Below are 18671 nucleotides of genomic sequence, written 5' to 3'. Positions count from 1 at the left end.
CCGTGTTGGAAATTTATAGTAGCCGCCAAATACTCTGAACGCTTCCAACAACAATCGGCATGCCGCGATAGAACATGATCGCTGACATTTCACGTGTGGGGTGCCCCCCTCATGGTTCATCGGCTGACGAATTCAAATTTCGAAATTGTGGTGAACAATCGTGGAAATGAGTAATAAAGGTAAGATAAAAGCGGACACAGGTCACGGGGGAGCACACGTCATCATGAGTGTGGCCTCATCAGGTACGTTGAACTCCACAACTTCCTGACAGTTTTGTTTGACATTGTGCATTTTGAAGAATATTGACTCGTTTCGATTGAAAGCTTTCGCGCTGTCTTTCCGACAGCCCTGTTTTTCACCTGAGGACGGCTGCTTGCGTTGTGGCCGAAACGTCGTGAGAATTGTATTTTATTATGTTTTATTTTTATTATTTTATTATTTCCCTTCTACGTGACTTTACCGAAAGAACCAAGAAGATATTGACTCGTTGTGAAGATGCAAGACCCGGGGCCTTTGATCGACAGATCCCGTTCAGAATGAAACGCCTGATGTTTGAAAACGTCCAATTGACGTTCAGTTGTCAGGTGGCTCAGAGGACAAACACCCACGTCACGTCTCAGCCGCCCCAGCGGTAAGTTGTTAACCCCCTCGCCTGGCAGACAGGATACCGACCCTGACGCCTGCTGCTGCATATCTGAAGTTTGCGTGTCTCTCCCTCTCGCTCCCCGTCGTCGCGTGGATTTTTCCCCAGGTCCTCGGGTTTTCCCCTCCACGTTTAGAATCGGCGTCACGCTTTTAGATGTATTTGTCCAGCTGTAAATTTTCACATGATGATAAGCCCGCGTTCGTTGAGCTATCCCCTTTGCGATCGCCAGCGTCGCTTCTGAAAAAGCGCTACGCAGCTCAGCGGTCCCTTACCTGGTAACATTTAAAATAGTTTAATTTAGAACCACGCCTGATAATTGATCAAATATTCTTAGGTTTTTTCGGTAAAGTCACGTAGGTAAAAAATTAAAATGAATAAAAGTAGAATAAAAAATAAAATAAAAATCACGGCGTTTCGGAGGCAACACAAACCTCCGTCTTCAGGTGGAACCGTCACAGCACGATTGCTGTATCAAGTAAGAGAAATTCCAAGAAAACAGTCCTTGTATATATACTGGTTGAGGGTGGGAGGAGCCAAGGCAGGCGCCTGGATATTATTATTGTGAGGTTCGGTGCGGCTGACTTTACCGAAAAAACCGAAGAATATGAATCCTTGCAGTCACGAATACTTCAAATCTAGAATTGATTAAATTATCGAACCGAGGAGTAGTCGGGGGGTGGGGTCACCTGTTGCGATGTGCGAGCGACCAGAAGCTTCAGGCTCTAAAAGCATCTAAATAGCAGCAATCGCACCGGCTGAACGGCGCGCGATGGGCGGAATGTTCACCGTACGTACCTACGTACACCACGCTCCTCCGATTAGCACGCTGGGCGAAAGAAGTTCACCGCACACAGACACGCAATGTACAAATGTTGAATGGACTCGTGAAAGTGCCAAGCTCTGTGAATGTCGCTCGCGAGAGGGCGCTCCTCAACTGCGCTAATTCGATAATGTTACATAGCCCCCGACGGTTGACGGGTCAGCTGTGATTTCGTCGCCCGTGACGACTGCCCAGTGACTTGTCGCCAGGCAGTGTGGTGGTCCACCCACTCGATGATGTACATAGCCCCCGACGGTTGAACCGGTCAGCTGTGATTTCGTCGCCTGTGACGACTGCTCCCGTGACTTGTCGCCAGGCAATGTGGTGGTCCACCCACTCGATGATGTACATAGCCCCCGACGGTTGAACCGGTCAGCTGTGATTTCGTCGCCTGTGACGACTGCCCAGTGACTTGTCGCCAGGCAGTGTGGTGGTCCACCCACTCGATGATGTACATAGCCCCCGACGGTTGAAACGGTCAGCTGTGATTTCGTCGCCCGTGACGACTGCTCCCGTGACTTGTCGCCAGGCAATGACGTCCGCGTAGGTGGCGCGCGGAACGCTCTTTTCGCGCACGCCTATTGGACCCCTGTAAAATACTGCACATCTATTAAATGTCCTCGCTCGTACAAAACAGAGGCGGGTTGAACCCGCAGTTTGTTTGTTACCTTTTTAATCGAATCCTCTTTGAAAGTGGTGACGTGGCTCATGGGGCCGTACCTCGCCAAGGCTTACAGGTCGGCGATTACTTGATGTGTTTTTTTTCCCCCACTTAATTCTTTTGCGCGTACGGCTGACGATGTTGATGCAGCGTGCAGCTGCTGTTATTTTAGATCAAGGGGTGGGGAACATTTTTTCTGCCAAGGGCCATTTGGATATTTATAACATCATTTGCGGGCCATACAAAATTATCAACTTGATAATTAGCCCGTTATATTTGGTCAAACATTTAATTAACTCACCCCTAATGCGATGGGCTGGAACTGCTTCTCTTTGGCGAGGCGTGTGATCTTAGCCGGTGTTGATGATGCTGCTGCTACTCGCAACTGATTTTCCAGGTTTGCTCCGAGATTTATTGAATTTCTGAGTCCCGCCTGCGGTTACCTTGGCAGGGCCACACCAAATGATTTCGTGGGCCTTGTACGGCCTGTGGGCCGGACGTTCCCCACCCCTGTTTTAGATCCAGGCGGTTCCATGAGCCAAATGATTGCGTCACACGCTAGCGGAGTGGTGCATCGTCGCTGCTCTGATGATGACGCCTCCTTCATATAGATCTCTATGTGAGTCTGTGGGTCTCAGTGTGAGTCTGTAGATCTGTGTGAGTTTGTGGGTCTCTGTGTGAGTCTATAGATCTCTATGTGAGTCTGTGGGTCTCTGTGTGAGTCTATAGATCTCTATGTGAGTCTGTGGGTCTCTGTGTGAGTCTATAGATCTCTATGTGAGTCTGTGGGTCTCTGTGTGAGTCTGTAGATCTCTGTCTTCTTCGTGTGGCTGATGTTGAGTTAGAGAGAAGCAGCTGTTACGTGACACCCCGAGCTGGTTGATGAGCCAGATGATTGCGTGAGGAGTGGTGGATGGTGGTGAATCGTCGCTGCTGTGATGATGACGACGACGCCTTCCTATGTAATTGTCAATTGGGCATTGAATGTATGTTTGATGTTCCACGATTTTTATTTTAAATTCCCATATGTTCATCATCAATAATTATCAGTTTTACTCTCAGCTGCTGCTGTTGCTACCGTAGTTTCTGCAGTGGATGATGTGGTTCAGGGGTTGTGGCCAAGAAACTTCACGGGTGGAGATGGATCTTCCGCATCATCATCGCGTCTCTCACGACGTGGAGGTGTTTGTGGTTTGCGACTTATTGTGAACTCCATTCGGCGTTCCAAGCTTCGTCGTCACCGTCATCATTAAATTATGACGCTTAGCAACGGGGGGTTTGCTACGCACGGAGCGTGCAAAAGAAGTTCACGAGAGTCGAAGTCGCAACCCCGATTCCCCGACTTGTGCAGTGGCTGTGACCGCGTCGGCCGGGCGATGTACGCTGGATACGTCATATCATGGCGGTCCGGTGGCCCCAGCTGACTTTTAACAGCAAACAATACGAATAAATACATTTCCACAATGAAATTGCGCCAGTTGGAATCGCGGACGCGAGAACGTGCGCTCACCGACGCTTTGACCCGTAGGTCAAAAATACTCCACTCGCGATTTTTGAAATTGCCGCGATGGTTTTTTTTACGATGGTGCGGTGAACGCAGCGTGCTTTAACCCAGGTGTGTGTGTGAGATATGCACCGTTGTGTACGTTTTTAACGAAGTTTGAGTTGGTTTGTTTTTAGCCGAACGTTTTAAATCTCGAAGCACACGTGCATACGGTGGAAGGGTTGCTCCCTCCACAGCGTGCAGAGCTTATCGCGAAACTGCCCGCTTGCAAGTCACAACGAGCTCTTCGTTTGACATTTTACCCATGTACATTCAAGTTCATAATAAAGCCGTTGAAACGTCACGTTGCGTTGTTTTGATGGTCTACTGGCGTTGTGCGTTTCTGTCTTCGTTGAAAGTATAAATTGTATAGAGCGTGACAAATTGTATAGAGCGCCATTTCATTTAATCATCTCCCAGAACCGGGTCCCAACTATTGCCCAAGTTCTGTAGCCCTATAGAGGAGGAGTACCCATTAAAACGAAGCAAAAAGGTGAAAATGCATTGGAGGGCTTAATTCATACTCGGACCCTGTTGCAACTTTCTAGAGAGCGAAAATGAATGTTTGGGAAGATACTCTTTGTTTTTTTCCGGTAAAGTCACGTAGGTGAAAATAAAATAAAACTAAATAAAATCACGACGTTTCGGAAGCAACACAATCGTCATCAGGTGCGAAATCCACAGAAAGAAAATTGCCACTTTTTTCAAATTTTCTTGCTGTGGATTTCACACCTGATGACGATTGCTTGTGTTGCAGTCGAAACGTCGTGAGAATTTTTTTTGTTTTATATTTATATTATTTTATTCTTTCCCTTCTATGTGACTTTACCGAAAGAACCAAGAATATGTCCTGTAATTTTTCGGCATTGGGATGTTTTGGCCAGTACCAGTTTTTGTTTTTTTTAAGCTTTAGGAGGACATGGGGGAAACCCCAAAATAAGAAACCCACGCAGAAGAGGGGGAGAAGCAGGCAGACTTCCCGAGTCGGTTCTTGAACCCAGGCGGTGTCTTGGTGTCGGGCAGGAGTGGTTCTGTGTTGCGTCACCATGCCGCCCCGATTGGAGATTTGGTAAAGGGAATTTCAGTCACTTGCCGGAGACTCGTGCACCTTACTTACCAGATTATAATATGCCCAGTGTCAATAAAGTTTCAAGATGCCCAGTGTCAATACAGTTATACAGATCTGGGCTCGTTGATAATTGGTTTATTTACCCTTTTATCTGGCAACAAAACTGACACCTTTTTTACAAGGAGTCATGTTTGCATTGACCACAATACCTGCAGTCGGAATGCAAACAAAAAACATAACTCTGATAATGTATGCACTGTCCTTGAAATTGATTGGTCCACACCCGAGACAGCTTTCTTTAGAGCCTAGTCTCACATGGTGTTGGACCAGATGACGCCAAAAGGGCTCATTCACACACACACCTTGACCCTGGTTTATAACTTCCCTTGAAAGTCACTTTTATTAAGTTCAATTCACCTGGTTCGTTTAAATAAAGTAACCATGAAGGTAATGAAATGGGTAAAATTATCACCTTTTTATAAATGCACGAAAATGGAATGTCCAATTGTAGATTTGAAGCTTTCGTGACTGCAAGGATTCATACTCTTTGGTTGTTTCGGTAAAGTCACGTAGGTAAAAAATTATAATAAATAAAATAAAATAAATGATAATAAATGAAAATAAATCAATTAAATCACTTGCTTTAATTGATACATTTTCAAAAAAAATAGTTGTTTTTACCTACGCGACTTTACCGAAAAAACCTAAGAGTATGGAATGTCCAATACTTTTGAAATCTTAAGTGATCAATAATTAATTGGGGGGGCCTGATCCGCTTTCTTTCAAACGCCACTCTCCCATTTCGGGTTCACGCACGCACATGCAGTCAGAAGGTAAAATCGGCGCGGAAATAAACATTGTCCCGATGTCATTTTATTGTTACGTTGGGTAAACAAGCTACGCCGTTGGCAAAGTTCAAAAAAAGCACAATTTCATGGCCAAAATACTGAAATGCATGTTGGGTACAAAACACTCATCTCGGCTCACACTACACCTAACAGCGCTTCGAGGCCAAAAATCAGCCAGTTGGCAGTACAATGCATTACAAAGGCAAAGGTGCAGCCCTGCAACTGTTTGCCCGGCCCGCACCACCTGCTGCCAGAAAGGGGCCCTCGCACACGAAGAGGGCCCTTGGCCTACTCGTCCACGCCGGCAAGACGTCGGCGCAAAAAATGTGTGTCGCGGGAGTGACTGCACACTCTGCCGTGCAAGTGAGAACTGTGTCGGTGGGACGGAGGCGGTGGTCGTTGATTTGAGGAAATACAAAACCCACCGTTTCAACAACTGAGATGGAGCCCAGCCGGCGAACCTCTCTCGGTTTGCTAGTCTGGTCACGGACTTGGGGGGGTGGGGGGTGACTTAATTCTAAAAATAAGCATGAGAAATAAGAAGTTCTTTTTACCCTTTCTGGCAATGAAACAGGAGTTGTGTGAAGATGTTCAAACACCGAATGGATACCCTTTTGCAAGGAATCAAGTCTGCATTGACCACACACGCTACTTGTGATGAACATTTAAACAGGCATGCTGTGATCGTGTTTTTTCGGTAAAGTCACGTAGGTAAAAAATAATAATAAAATAATAATAAATGAAAAAACACTCAATTAAATCACGACGTTTCGGAGGCAACACAAGTCTCCGTGTTCAGATGGGACCGTCACAACTACTTGACTTTACCGACAAAACCTAAGAGTATGAATCATTGCAGTCACGAAAAGCTTCAAATCTAGAATGCTCTGATAATATTTGCATTGTCTTTGAAGCTGATTGGCCCACACCAGAGAGACGGCAGCCTTCTTTATTGGCCTCGTCTCGCGAGTTTCAGACCAGCGAAGGCCAAAATGCACTTATCAGAGGATTTACAGGTGATTTTTGTGAACTCTTAATAACATTGCACGTCAGTGTGCTACGCGGCTGTGCTAAATTGAATATAATATCCTACAATATAAGTAACTCAAGCCTCCAATCCCATCGGTGGTTATGAGAACCGGTGGCAGAAAAAGCAGTTAAATGAAGTGGGGGGCAGGAGGGGGGTAAAAGCAAATGTTCAGCTACGGGGAATGTCCCAAAGCTTAAGAGATTGTCTCTCTAAGTTGTCGTAAATGTGCAAAACTAACGTCGGTTACACTCACCTCCACCGCTGGACGGACGATGAGAATGAACAAATATATTAAAGTACGCAGCCCCGCAAATTGCATGCACACGCCACTGCGTACAATAAACACAATGGTCAATAATAGTTTACAGGCCGGCGGCTATGCCCGCTGCTAGATGAGAGAGCCTCTCCCCCGCGTTGTTGTTGTTGTTTGACCACATCTCTTTCACTGGTCTGTGTTGGTTGGTGGTGGTTGTTGGTGGTTGTTGGTGGTGGTGGTTGGTGCGGAAACACTCGATCCGATTATCGCGCGCACAGCCGATGGTCCTGAAGCACCGTTAAATGTCCGTGCGCGGTGAGGTTGGTGTGGGGGGGGGGGGCAGGCTACGGCCCCCCACAAACAGACGTCAGTGGTCTGCCTACGATGGTACAATGGGCGAGATACGACGAGGGCCGCCACTGCGTAAGGTCAACAAATGAATTATTTTTTCATAGCCTAAATTGATCGACTCACTCACGGATTACTTAAATTGCGATAAAGAAGATAAAAACAAAACCGTTGGCCAGACCCATGGGTTTGGCCGGCAGTTTTGTTTTTTTTCTTCGCGCCCCTGAGAGCACCTCAACATCGCATCTCATCTCCATCATCCCAATGCCCCCGGCAGCTGTAGTGTCGTTCATTTTATACTCTTTGATTCTTTCGGTAAAGTCACGTAGGTGAAAATAAAAATGGAATTTAAAAAAATAACTACATTAAAAACATTTTTTATGCTTTTATCATTTTTTTATGTATTATTCTATTTGTATTATTTTTTATTTTCACCTACGTGACTTTACCGATAGAACCAAAGAGTATGGATCCTTGCAGTCACGAAAACTTAAAATCTAGAATTGTCGTTCATTTTTTTTTGCATAGGGGTCCCCCCCCTACCCCCATAGTAGTGGGCAGCTGCCCCTGTGTCGCACACACGTGACGACACACATGACGACACAAGTGTAGTTTTATTTGTTCCGATGCATTTCAGAGTGCCAAATCAACACAAACCAACCACCACCCCCACCCCATCATTTCCTTAAAACCTTCATCTATGTTTTTGTTAGGGTCAATTGTTTTCAGTGTACAGGGACGCCTCTACTCACGAACATTCGACTCAAGAACTTTCAGAGATACGAACAAACCTGTCCGTATGCCGAGTTGCCTGTTCGGACCCGAGAGTCGTAAGTTCAACCGCCGCGCAATAGATCGCGGTGGTAACATCTACATCTGCAGAACGTGAAGAACCAGTGGCATCTACATCTGCAGAACGTGAAGAACAAGTGGCATCTACATCTGTAGAACGTGAAGAACCAGTGGCATCTACATCTGTAGAACGTGAAGAACCAGTGGCATCTACATCTACAGAACGTGAAGAACCAGTGGCATCTACATCTACAGAACGTGAAGAACCAGTGGCATCTACATCTGTAGAACGTGAAGAACCAGTGGCATCTACATCTACAGAACGTGAAGAACCAGTGGCATCTACATCTGCAGAACGTGAAGAACCAGTGGCATCTACATATGCAGAACGTGAAGAACCAGTGGCATCTACATCTGCAGAACGTGAAGAACCAGTGGCATCTACATCTGCAGAACGTGAAGAACCAGTGGCATCTACATCTGCAGAACGTGAAGAACCAGTGGCATCTACATCTGCAGAACGTGAAGAACCAGTGGCATCTACATCTGCAGAACGTGAAGAACCAGTGGCATCTACATCTGCAGAACGTGAAGAACCAGTGGCATCTACATCTGCAGAACGTGAAGAACCAGTGGCATCTACATCTGCAGAACGTGAAGAACCAGTGGCATCTACATCTGCAGAACGTGAAGAACAAGTGGCATCTACATCTGCAGAACGTGAAGAAACAGTGGCATCTATATCTATAGATCGTGAAGAACCAGTGGCATCTACATCTATAGGACGTGAAGAACCAGTGGCATCTACATCTGTAGAACGTGAAGAACCAGTGGCATCTACATCTATAGAACGTGAATAACAAGTGGCATCTACATCTACAGGAGATTAAACACATTTTAAATTCATTACCCGTGTTTAGTGTACACGCCGTACAACGTGTCTGGAATCGACAGGAGTAAAGTTGAACTCGCGAACAAACCGACTTACGAACAAATCGACTTACGAACAGCACCTCTGGAACTTAATTTGTTCGTAAGTACAGGCATTCCTGTAACGTGTAATATTACTGGTCAACAACAAAAAAACATTTTTTTCTGGCCTGGACTTTTGCAGCTGTTTTAGACTAATTTCAGGGTGCCGATTTCAAATCTGATCTCGTATTTGCTCTATCACATCTCATTTTTATGCTATCGGCATACCCCATTTTCATTGATTTTTACCCGAAATTAACTCTGTCACTCATGATTGTAAGTTGTTGCGAGTCAGTGACTGCTTTAGTGTTAAAATATGGTGCTGTATTTTTAAATCCTTTATATTAAGTTCGCTTGCTTGCTTAGGACCGTGCAAATCTTTCGGTCGTTTTTTAACCCACTTCCTGTGATCCAATCGAGCTGACATTTTCCACACAGACTCGTTGTGCGTGACAATTAATGTTCGTGAAAATTTTTTAAATTTTTTTTACACTTTTTAGGACAAAAATATTATATTTAATTACCAATTGCTTAATGGTGCAATGCAATCATCTGACCCATAGGTGGCAGCCATCTCAAGCCAGAGGACGAGAGGACTCTAGCCGCCACGCATATAAAGGATTTATAGTGAAAAACTTTGTTTTTACAGGTTATACTGATTAGGATAGTGTTTTTATAATATCATTTTACGTAGACATCCACATTTATTTAATATTTTTCTTCCGCAGTTTTTATTCAAAATGCAATATTTAAATATCTCAAAAACCTGATGCGATAGACAAAACCGATGCCAGATTTGGAATCAGCACCCCAAAATTACATTACAACCGTTGGAATACCTTATGCCAGAAAAAGTGTGTTGACCAGTGTTATTATCGAGGGTTGACTTGCATTTCACAGACGACTGACAGGACAGCCGTAGACAGCAGCCTTGGTGGCCGGCGGCCTTGCCAGAGACGGCTCGGCTCAGACGACGCGCCCAGTGGCCGCCGTCGCGAGCAGCGGACTGGCCTCTTCGTTTCTGCCCAGGCCCAGAAGCCTCCGCATCCCAGCGTAAGAGGCCCACGATCCTCCGGCAGCCGCTCCGTTCTCCGCCACGTGCTGGTAGACGGGCGAGTATTCTTTGAATCGCCTGTGGGTGGGTGGCCGGGGGTGGGGGGATGGAACAAACGAGTATGCGTGTACGATACGTTGAAGTTCTTTCGCACCGTACGTAGCCAACAGTGCAAACGGATGAGGTGTATGTACGTTTCTATACAAACTCTTAGTTCTTTCGGTAAAGTCGCGTAGGTAAATTTTTTTATTAAAATTAATAAAAATAAAACAATAAAATCACGACGTTTCGGAGGCAACACAAGTCTCCGTCATCAGGTGGGACCGTCACAGCCAGATTTGCTGCATCAAGTGATGCACTAAGAGCATGAATCCTTGCAGTCACGAAAGCTTCAAATCTAGAATTAGGTTCTATACAAGTTTTTGGATCTCTGTGGGTCTCTACGGGTCTCTTGCTACCAATATTAGGAAGCCACTGGAGCTATGCACTTTAAAATCATCTAGATTGAAAACTTATTTCTTTAGAACTGCGTTTTTGTGTTTAATTTGTGTGTCCTTCTCTCAAAACCTTCGATTAGCGCGGTTGACTACGTACGGTGTGAAGTAAGTTAAATCAAACACACAAATTGCTTTGCGTTATTCCACGAACGATACTGAAACTGCAACGGTTCAAATCGAATTGTGTACAACACGTTACGTCCAGCTTTTGTGTACGTATGTTGAACTTCTTTCACACCGTACGTAGCCAACCGTGCTAGTCGGAGGTGCGGCGGGGGAAGGACAACAACGTAGCATCTCCTGCATACCAGGCGAGGTAGTTAACATCTCACCGCTGGGGCGGCCGAGACGTGACGTGAGCGTTCGTCCTCTGAGTCACCTGACAATTGGACAACTACCCAACGTCAACTGGACGTTTTAGAAGGTCAGCCGTTTCATTCCGAACGTCGTCGCCGTCTTTTTCTGCGCCGAGGGGGCCGCAAACTCACCGATTCACGTAGACGGCGGCTCCGGCGATGGCGATGGCCAGAAAAACGCCGGCAACGATGGCCGACTTCAGGGCCGATGATGAGCCAGATCCATCTGCGGGCATGAGAACCAGCAAAGTGAAAAAAATTTACCCGTAAAAACAAAGTTTTTCACTATAAATCCTTTATATGCGTGGCATCGGTTTTATTTTATTATTAATTTCTGTTTTTCTTGAATAAGAGTTTAATTTTTATCACATTGGTATTTTAAATTAAATATGACATTTTTTTTTCCTAAAAAGTGGAAAATTTTGGAAAAAAATTTTCACGAAAATAAATTGTCACGCACAACGAGTCTGTGTGCAAAATGTCAGCTCGATTGGATCACGGGAAGTGGGTTAAAAAAACGAGCGAAAGATTTGCACGGTCGTAAGCGCGCAAGCAAGCAAGCGAGTGAACTTAATATAAAGGATTTAAAAATAAGTCAAGATGCAACAACGCCGTACGTGTAACCCCCCCCCCCCACACCGTAAATCCACTGCTGGATGAGTGCGGCCCCGATTTGAGCGACTTTCCCCGCTGAATATGCGGCGGACCCATTTCTAGCCAAAATTCGCGAAGCTACGCAGGTGGAACTCCATCTGCATGTGGCTACGTGGTGGGACATGGGACAACATTGTGTTCTACGTGTGTAGTGTGTGTTCTGTGTGTGTACTGTGTATGTCCTGTGTGTGTCCTGTGTGTGGACTGTGTGTTCTGTGTGTGTATTGTGTACTGTGTGTGTTCTGTGTGTGTTGTGTCTGTGTGTTCTGGGTGTTGTGTGTGTGTACTGTGTTGTGTGTGTTGTGTGTTCTGTGTGTACTGTTTGTGTTGTGTGTGTGTACTGTTTGTGTTGTGTGTGTGTGTATACTGTGTGTGTTCTGTGTGTGTACTGTGTTGTGTCTACTGTGTTGTGTGTAGTGTGTGGACTGTGTGTGTTCAGTGTGTGTACTTGGTGTTGTGTGTTCAGTGTGTGTACTGTGTGTGTGTACTGTGTGCGTGTACTGTGTGTGTTGTGTGTGTGTTGTGTGTGTGTTGTGTGTGTACTGTTTGTGTTGTGTGTGTGTACTGTGTGTCTTCTGTGTGTGTACTGTGTGTGTACTGTGTGTGATACCGTGTGAATAAGCGGCCGTACGGCCCCAGCTCCGTTGCAGGATAGACACCGGGGCCTGGCTATTTCCGTCACGTTCACCGCGCGCGACGCGTCGGCGGCACGGCACGGCGGGGAAAAAACGAACGCAGGGCCGGCTCGGCACGGCACGGCCCTGGCACGGCTCGGTTGTGCCAGTGGAAAAAAAAAAATCCCTACGCCAGATGGGACGAGCGTTGAGGGGGGAGGGAGTGTCACCGTGCGCACGCACGCACCTGGTCCGACGGTGACCTGCGTGCTGGACACAGCGAGGCTCACGTCGTCCGAGAGGGTCACGTTGAGGCAGTAGGTGCCGCTCGCGTTGAAACTCTCCTGCACGGCGATCTCGCAGCCACCGCCGGCGGCGCCGCTCACGTTGCGGCAAGCGGAGCTCTGCGCGGTGACGCACGAAGCGTCCGACACCACCGTGCACACCTGCGTGGGCAGGCTGTGAGGGGGAGGGGGGGGGGCCACGGGGAAAGTCGGAATATTTTAGTTGGTGCGTCGTTCATAAGTGACGTCACGCACTTAGGGAGGGGGGGGGGGTATTTGTGACGATGTGTGACGAGGAGGGGGTGTTTGGGAAATGTGACGTCACGTAAAATTGCGCAACTTTAAATCAATATAGACAACACGTTCTACTTAATTAAATATACTTTTTAATCAATCTTTCTTTTACAACAGCAGAATGCAGCGCCACATTAAATACGCACCTACAATGACAATAGTTTAAAGCGATTTGAAGCATGTTATATTTACAAAATGGAAATATGGTTTTGGGAGGGGGGGGGGGCGGGGCAGAGCTTTGTGACGTCATATTTGAGGGGGGGGGGGGGTCAAAAATCGTGTAAAATCGCGTGACGTCATTTATGGACGGCCCCTTAGGATTGTGTCTCGGCTGGGCTGTACGTCAACCAGAAGGCGATGTGAAACCGCCCACTTCGTTGAGCCGCGATCATCTGTGACGGGCCCAGGTCGCTTCCGACGAAAAAATAAAGTGACGTGACACACGTGACATTTGGCTGCTGAAGCTCCTTACTATTAAAATTCCTTCCCTTTATTACTGCTAACCCTACCTCCTCCCTTTGTTGCTGCTAATCCTACATAATGCACGGGCATAATATGACTTTGATACCCCCCCCCCCCACCTCCTACGCATTCCACAAGTAGTGACTAATCCCATATCTGCATTTTCCATAAATATGCTAAATTCCTCTGTTGATATGCAAATTCCTTTGTCAAGGCGCCCTTCCTCCTCTAACCCAGCTTTAATTTACGCTGCCAAGCTTGGTGGTGTTCATTCAGACGCTGTCTTTCCGACAGACCTTTTCTTCACCTGATGACGGCTGCTTGCGTTGTGGCCGAAACGTCGTGAGAATTGTATTTTATTATGTTTTATTTTTATTATTTTATTATTTCCCTTCTACGTGACTTTACCGAAAGAACCAAGAAGATGATGTGGCGTTATCTGTGATTTTTTTCGGCAAAGTCACGTGGGTAAAAAAATAATAAAAAAATGAATACAACGAAATTAAATCACAATAAAGGATTTAAGAACAACGTTTTTCACTATAAATCGTTTATATGCGTGGCGGCTAGAGTCCTCTCGTCCTCTGGCTTGAGATGGCTGCCACCTATGGGTCAGATGATTGCCTGCCACCATTAAGCAATTGGTAATTAAATATAATAATTTATTTTTTCCTAAAAAGTGTAAAGTTATGGAAATAAATTGTCACGCACGAGTCTGTGTGCAAAATGTCAGCTCGATTGGATCACGGGAAGTGGGTTCAAAAACGACCGAAAGATTTGCACGGTCGTAAGCGCGCAAGCAAGCAAGTGAACTTAATATAAAGGATTTAAAAATTAAATAAAAATAAAGTGATGTGATTTCACGTATGATACATCAACAACGATGATGTGCGTGTGTTGAACGCAGCGTTAACAACCGGGGAAGAAGCGGGTGCTGCGGTTAGGGCCGTCCATAAATGACGTCACGCGATTTTGGACGATTTTTTACCCCCCCCCCCCCCCCATTGTCACACGGCGTCACAAAAAGTCAGACCCCCCCCCCCTCAAATATGACGTCACAAAGCTCTGCCCCACCCCCAAAAAATTAAACATGCTTCAAATCGCTTTAAAACTATTGTCATTGTAGTGCGTATTTAATGTGGCGCTGCACTCTGATGTTGTAGGAGAAAATATGTATTAAAAAGTCTATTTAATTAAGCAGAAAGTGTTGTCTATATTCATTTAAAGTTGCGCATTTTGATGTGACGTCACATTTCTCAAACACCCCCCCCTCCCTCGTCACACATCGTCACAAATGTCTGACCCCCCCCCCCACCCCCCTAGAGTGCGTGACGTCATTTACGACGGCCCCTTAAATCGCTCACCTGCCCTCGCAGTGACCATGAAGTTGACGAGGCCCGGCACGGTGCTCCCGCCAGCTTGGGCGCTGGTCAACGCTACCACCTTGACACTCTGGATCTCAGCTGGGGGAGGTGAGAGGGGGGTAGGGGAGAGGGTGGGGGGTAGACACAGGGCATCGTCAACTTAGCCGCCGTGGTTTGTCTCAGTCGAAGACACGGGCCCTGGCTCAGAGGTCGCAAACGGGTACCCGATACCCGTACCCTACCCGATACCCGGCTACCTGTACCCAGCCGGGTACGGGTACCCGTTTTTCGACCCTGTTTCGGCCGGGTACGGGTACGGGTAGACCGTGAGTCACTGGTGAGTAACCGTTTGTCACTCATTTCGGGTAGGGTACGGGTAGGATACGGCTACTTGTACCCGGCCGGGTACGGGGTACCCATTTGCGACCCTGGTTGCGGCCGGGTACGGGTACGGGTAAGGAATCAAAACCCGTTTGCGACCTCTGCCCTGGCTTCCTCTCTGACCAGACGGCAGGGGCGGTGGTGCAGTTGGGGGGGATGACTTTGATGTGACGAAGAAAAAGAAGAGGAAGACGACGTGGAGATTCATCGATGAATGGAACGGTCGAGGACTTCCAGCGCATTGCGAATGCGACGAGGTGCAAACCGTGGGGCGAATATCGCTCGTCCTCTGGTTTTTATCATTTATTTTTATTATAATTTTTTTACCTACGTGACTTTACTGAAAAGAACCTAAGAGTAGAACGAGCCGAATGCTGCGTCGGCTACCCCAATGCAACCACGCGTGCTTCTCAATTGCCTTACGAGAGCGAGAGAGCGAGGTCATCGTGCTGTTTCTCGTTAAACTCGAACCACGCGTACTTCCCAATTGCCTTACGAGAGCGAGCGAGAGAGCGAGGTCATCGTGCTGTTCCTCGTTAAACTCGAACCACGACCGGCACGCGAGCGAGCGAGCGAAGCGAACGAGCCGAGCGCGAGGGCTGCCGTGTGACCGCGTCGATGAGAGCGGCGGCGATGAGAGCGGCACACGCACGGACGACGGTGATTCGCGTGCTGAAGCTGCCGTAGCGGTGAACTTGGCAGTGCGGTGGCTTCCACGCGACCGCCTGCCGCTTGACGAGACGCAGCGCCGCCTCGCTGGGAGACGCCGGAGACGACGCAGACGACGTCGTGGCCACGTCGGCCTCATCGCTGACGGTGGCTGCGGGGACGACGCTGCTGCTGCTGCTGTCATCCACCGTCGGCTCCGAGGCTGAGATGGTGACCACCACTGCCTCCTCCTCCTCTTGGCTGTGAAGACAGAGGGGGCAGCGGGGGAGAGAGGAGCAGCTTGGGTTCGTTCGCTGCTGCGTCTGCTGTTTGCGTGGTGTTTGGACATCTAACGCCCTGCTGTTTCATTGCCAGAAATAGGGTAAAGGGGCCGTTCATAAATGACTTCACACGCGATTGTGGGACGATTTTTTACCCCCCTCCCCCGCCCCACATCGTCACACGGCGTCACGAAAAGTCAGACCCCCCCCCCTCAAATATGACGTCACAAAGCTCTGCCCCCCCCCCTCCCAAAATAAAACACGCTTCAAGTCGCTTTAAACTATTGTTCATTGTAGTGCGCATTTAATGTGGCGCTGCACTCTGATGTAGGAAAAAACGTTTATTAAAAAGTCTATTAATTAAGTTGAACGTGTTGTCTATATTAATCTAAAGTTGTGCATTTTCATGTGACGTCACATTTCTCAAACCCCCCCTCCCCCTCATCACACATCGTCACAAATGTCTGATCCCCCCACCCCACTAGTGCGTGACGTCATTTATGGACGGCCCCAAAAACCTATCCTTACTTTTTAAATCCTTTATATTAAGTTCACTTGCTTGCTTGCTTGCGCGCTTACGACCGTGCAAATCTTTCGGTCGTTTTTTTAACCCACTTCCCGTGATCCAATCGAGCTGACATTTTCCACACAGACTCGTTGTGCGTGACAATTTATTTTTGTGAAAATTTTTTTTCCAAAATTTTACACTTTTTAGGATTTTTTTTTTATATTTAATTACCAATTGCTTAATGGTGGCAGGCAATCATCTGACCCATAGGTGGCAGCCATCTCAAGCCAGAGGACGAGAGGACTCTAGCCGCCACGCATATAAAGGATTTATAGTGAAAAACTTTGTTTTTACGGGTTAATGTTTTTCATAATTTGGTACTGCAAAAAAAAGGTGCCGGGGTACGGCTGCTCAGCCTGAGCTATGATATGTGCATTGTGCTTGTACTGGTCACCTCTTACTCCCCCACCACCCCCCCCCCCCCCACTTCATTTAACCGCGTATTGTGCCACCGATTCTTAGAACCACCAATGTGATTGGCTGCTTGAGTTACTTGCATTGTGCTAGAATAACACATCCCGTTCAGCGCAGACACGTAGCACATTGACGTTATTATTAAGAGTTCACAAAAAATCACCCGAGCGGTGAATGATGCGTGCATCGTCCTGGTGCTGCTCGACTTTTGGCCTCCTCTGGTCTGACCCCGGTGAGACTTGGTCATCAAGAAGGCCGTCTCTCTCAGCCGTAGGCCCAATCAGTTTCAGAGACGATGCCATTGACTTTTGATTTAAAGCTTTCGTGACTGCAGGGATTCATATTCTTGGTTCTTTCGGTAAAGTCATCGCGTAGAAGGGGAAACAATTAAATAATAAAAATATAAAACAATACAATTCTCACCTGATGATGATTGCTTGTGTTGCAGTCGAAAGGTCGTGAAAATTTTATTGTTTTATATTTTTATTATTTTATTGTTTTATATTTTTATTATTTTTATTGTTTTATATTTTTATTATTTTATTGTTTCCCTTCTACGTGACTTTACCGAAAAATGTAAGGCTTTCGTGACCGCAATGATTCATATTCTTAGGTCTTTTTCGGTAAAGTCACGTAGGTAAAACAATTAAAATTTAAATTAATAAAAGTAAATTAAAAATTAAATAAAACATAAAAATCACGACGTTTCAAGTAAGAGAAATTCTTACTTGACACAGCTATCGTGCTGTGACGGTTCCACCTGAAGACGGAAGCTTGTGTTGCCTCCGAAACGTGATTTTTTATTTTTTTTTATTTTACTTTTATTAATTTTAATTTATTTTTTTTACCTACGTGACTTTACCGAAAAAACCTAAGAATATTTACCGAAAGAACAAGAAAATGCCATTTTACTCTCAGATTTTGTTTGCATGCTCAAACACAATCACCGTGTGTGCCTAATGCAGTAATTAGATTCCTCGCAAAAGGTTTCTATTTGGTGTTTAATCGCCACAAAGGTTAAAACACCTCTTCCCACTTGTTCAAGCGACCTCCCGCCTTCCGCTCTTCCCTTTAACTTCGACGGCGTGAAACTGCGACTTGCCCATCGGAGCATGTCCTCTCTCCTTGTTCGTAATGTGGAATTTCCACCACACCCCTCTTTCCGGGAGGGGCCCCCTGTGCCCCCCCCCTCCCCCGCCCTCGTTCTCACGTCGTTTTGACCTCACCTGACGGTGCCCGCCGTCGATGGCGGCGGTGACGTCGTCTGGCCGTCGGGTTCAGCGGCAGCTGAGACGCCGCAGTCAGTATCAGCAAGGCGGCCGGGTTCGGCGTGGCTGGCACTGCCAGGGAAATTGGGTGGGGGGGGGGACACGGGGGGGGGGGGGGGTGTCAGAGCTATTGAGCGACAAATCCACACGCGGTCACCACGGGTAGAGAGAGAGAGACAAACACACAGAGGCAAGCTCGAAATATACAGCAGCAGGCGTCGTCAGGGTCGGGATCGAAACCACGACCTCCTGTATACCAGGCGAGGTAGTTAACATCTCCTAGCCACCGTGGCGCCCCAAATCGGTTGGTGTTAATATTGGGGTACTGGCTTCATCATCAAATCAGATGAGTCACAAGTTCATCTGCTTGTTAAGCATCAGCAGCAGCATCGTACATGATCAGTCCACTGCTGGATGACGTCCGTTCAAGATGTTAACTACTTCGCCTGGTGTACAGGAGGTCGTGGGTTCGATCCCGACCCTGACGCCTGCTGCTGTATAATTGGAATTTGCGTGTCTCCCTCTCTCATCATCATCACCGTGGCTA

At 46.9% G+C, this 18671-nt stretch overlaps 2 protein-coding genes across 2 annotated transcripts in view; both read right to left on the bottom strand.

The window, feature by feature from the left end:
- Positions 1 to 18671, bottom strand: part of LOC144951398 (uncharacterized) — a 493651-nt gene that overhangs the window by 266555 nt on the left and 208425 nt on the right. The gene's annotated exons all lie outside the window — the stretch shown is intronic.
- LOC144951423 (melanocyte protein PMEL-like) overlaps positions 8785 to 18671 on the bottom strand; it is a 35703-nt gene continuing 25816 nt past the window's right edge. Inside the window, 5 exon segments of the mRNA XM_078881668.1 lie at positions 8785 to 10117; positions 11025 to 11118; positions 12408 to 12619; positions 14546 to 14663; positions 15598 to 15854. Of these exon segments, the coding sequence (XP_078737794.1) occupies positions 9952 to 10117; positions 11025 to 11118; positions 12408 to 12619; positions 14546 to 14663; positions 15598 to 15854 (847 nt within the window). The 3' untranslated portion in view covers positions 8785 to 9951.

Source organism: Lampetra fluviatilis, chromosome 62, assembly GCF_964198595.1.
Source record: "Lampetra fluviatilis chromosome 62, kcLamFluv1.1, whole genome shotgun sequence".
Taxonomy (NCBI): domain Eukaryota; kingdom Metazoa; phylum Chordata; class Hyperoartia; order Petromyzontiformes; family Petromyzontidae; genus Lampetra; species Lampetra fluviatilis.
Note: the sequence above shows the minus strand (reverse complement) of the source record. Positions and strands in the feature narration are given on the sequence as shown.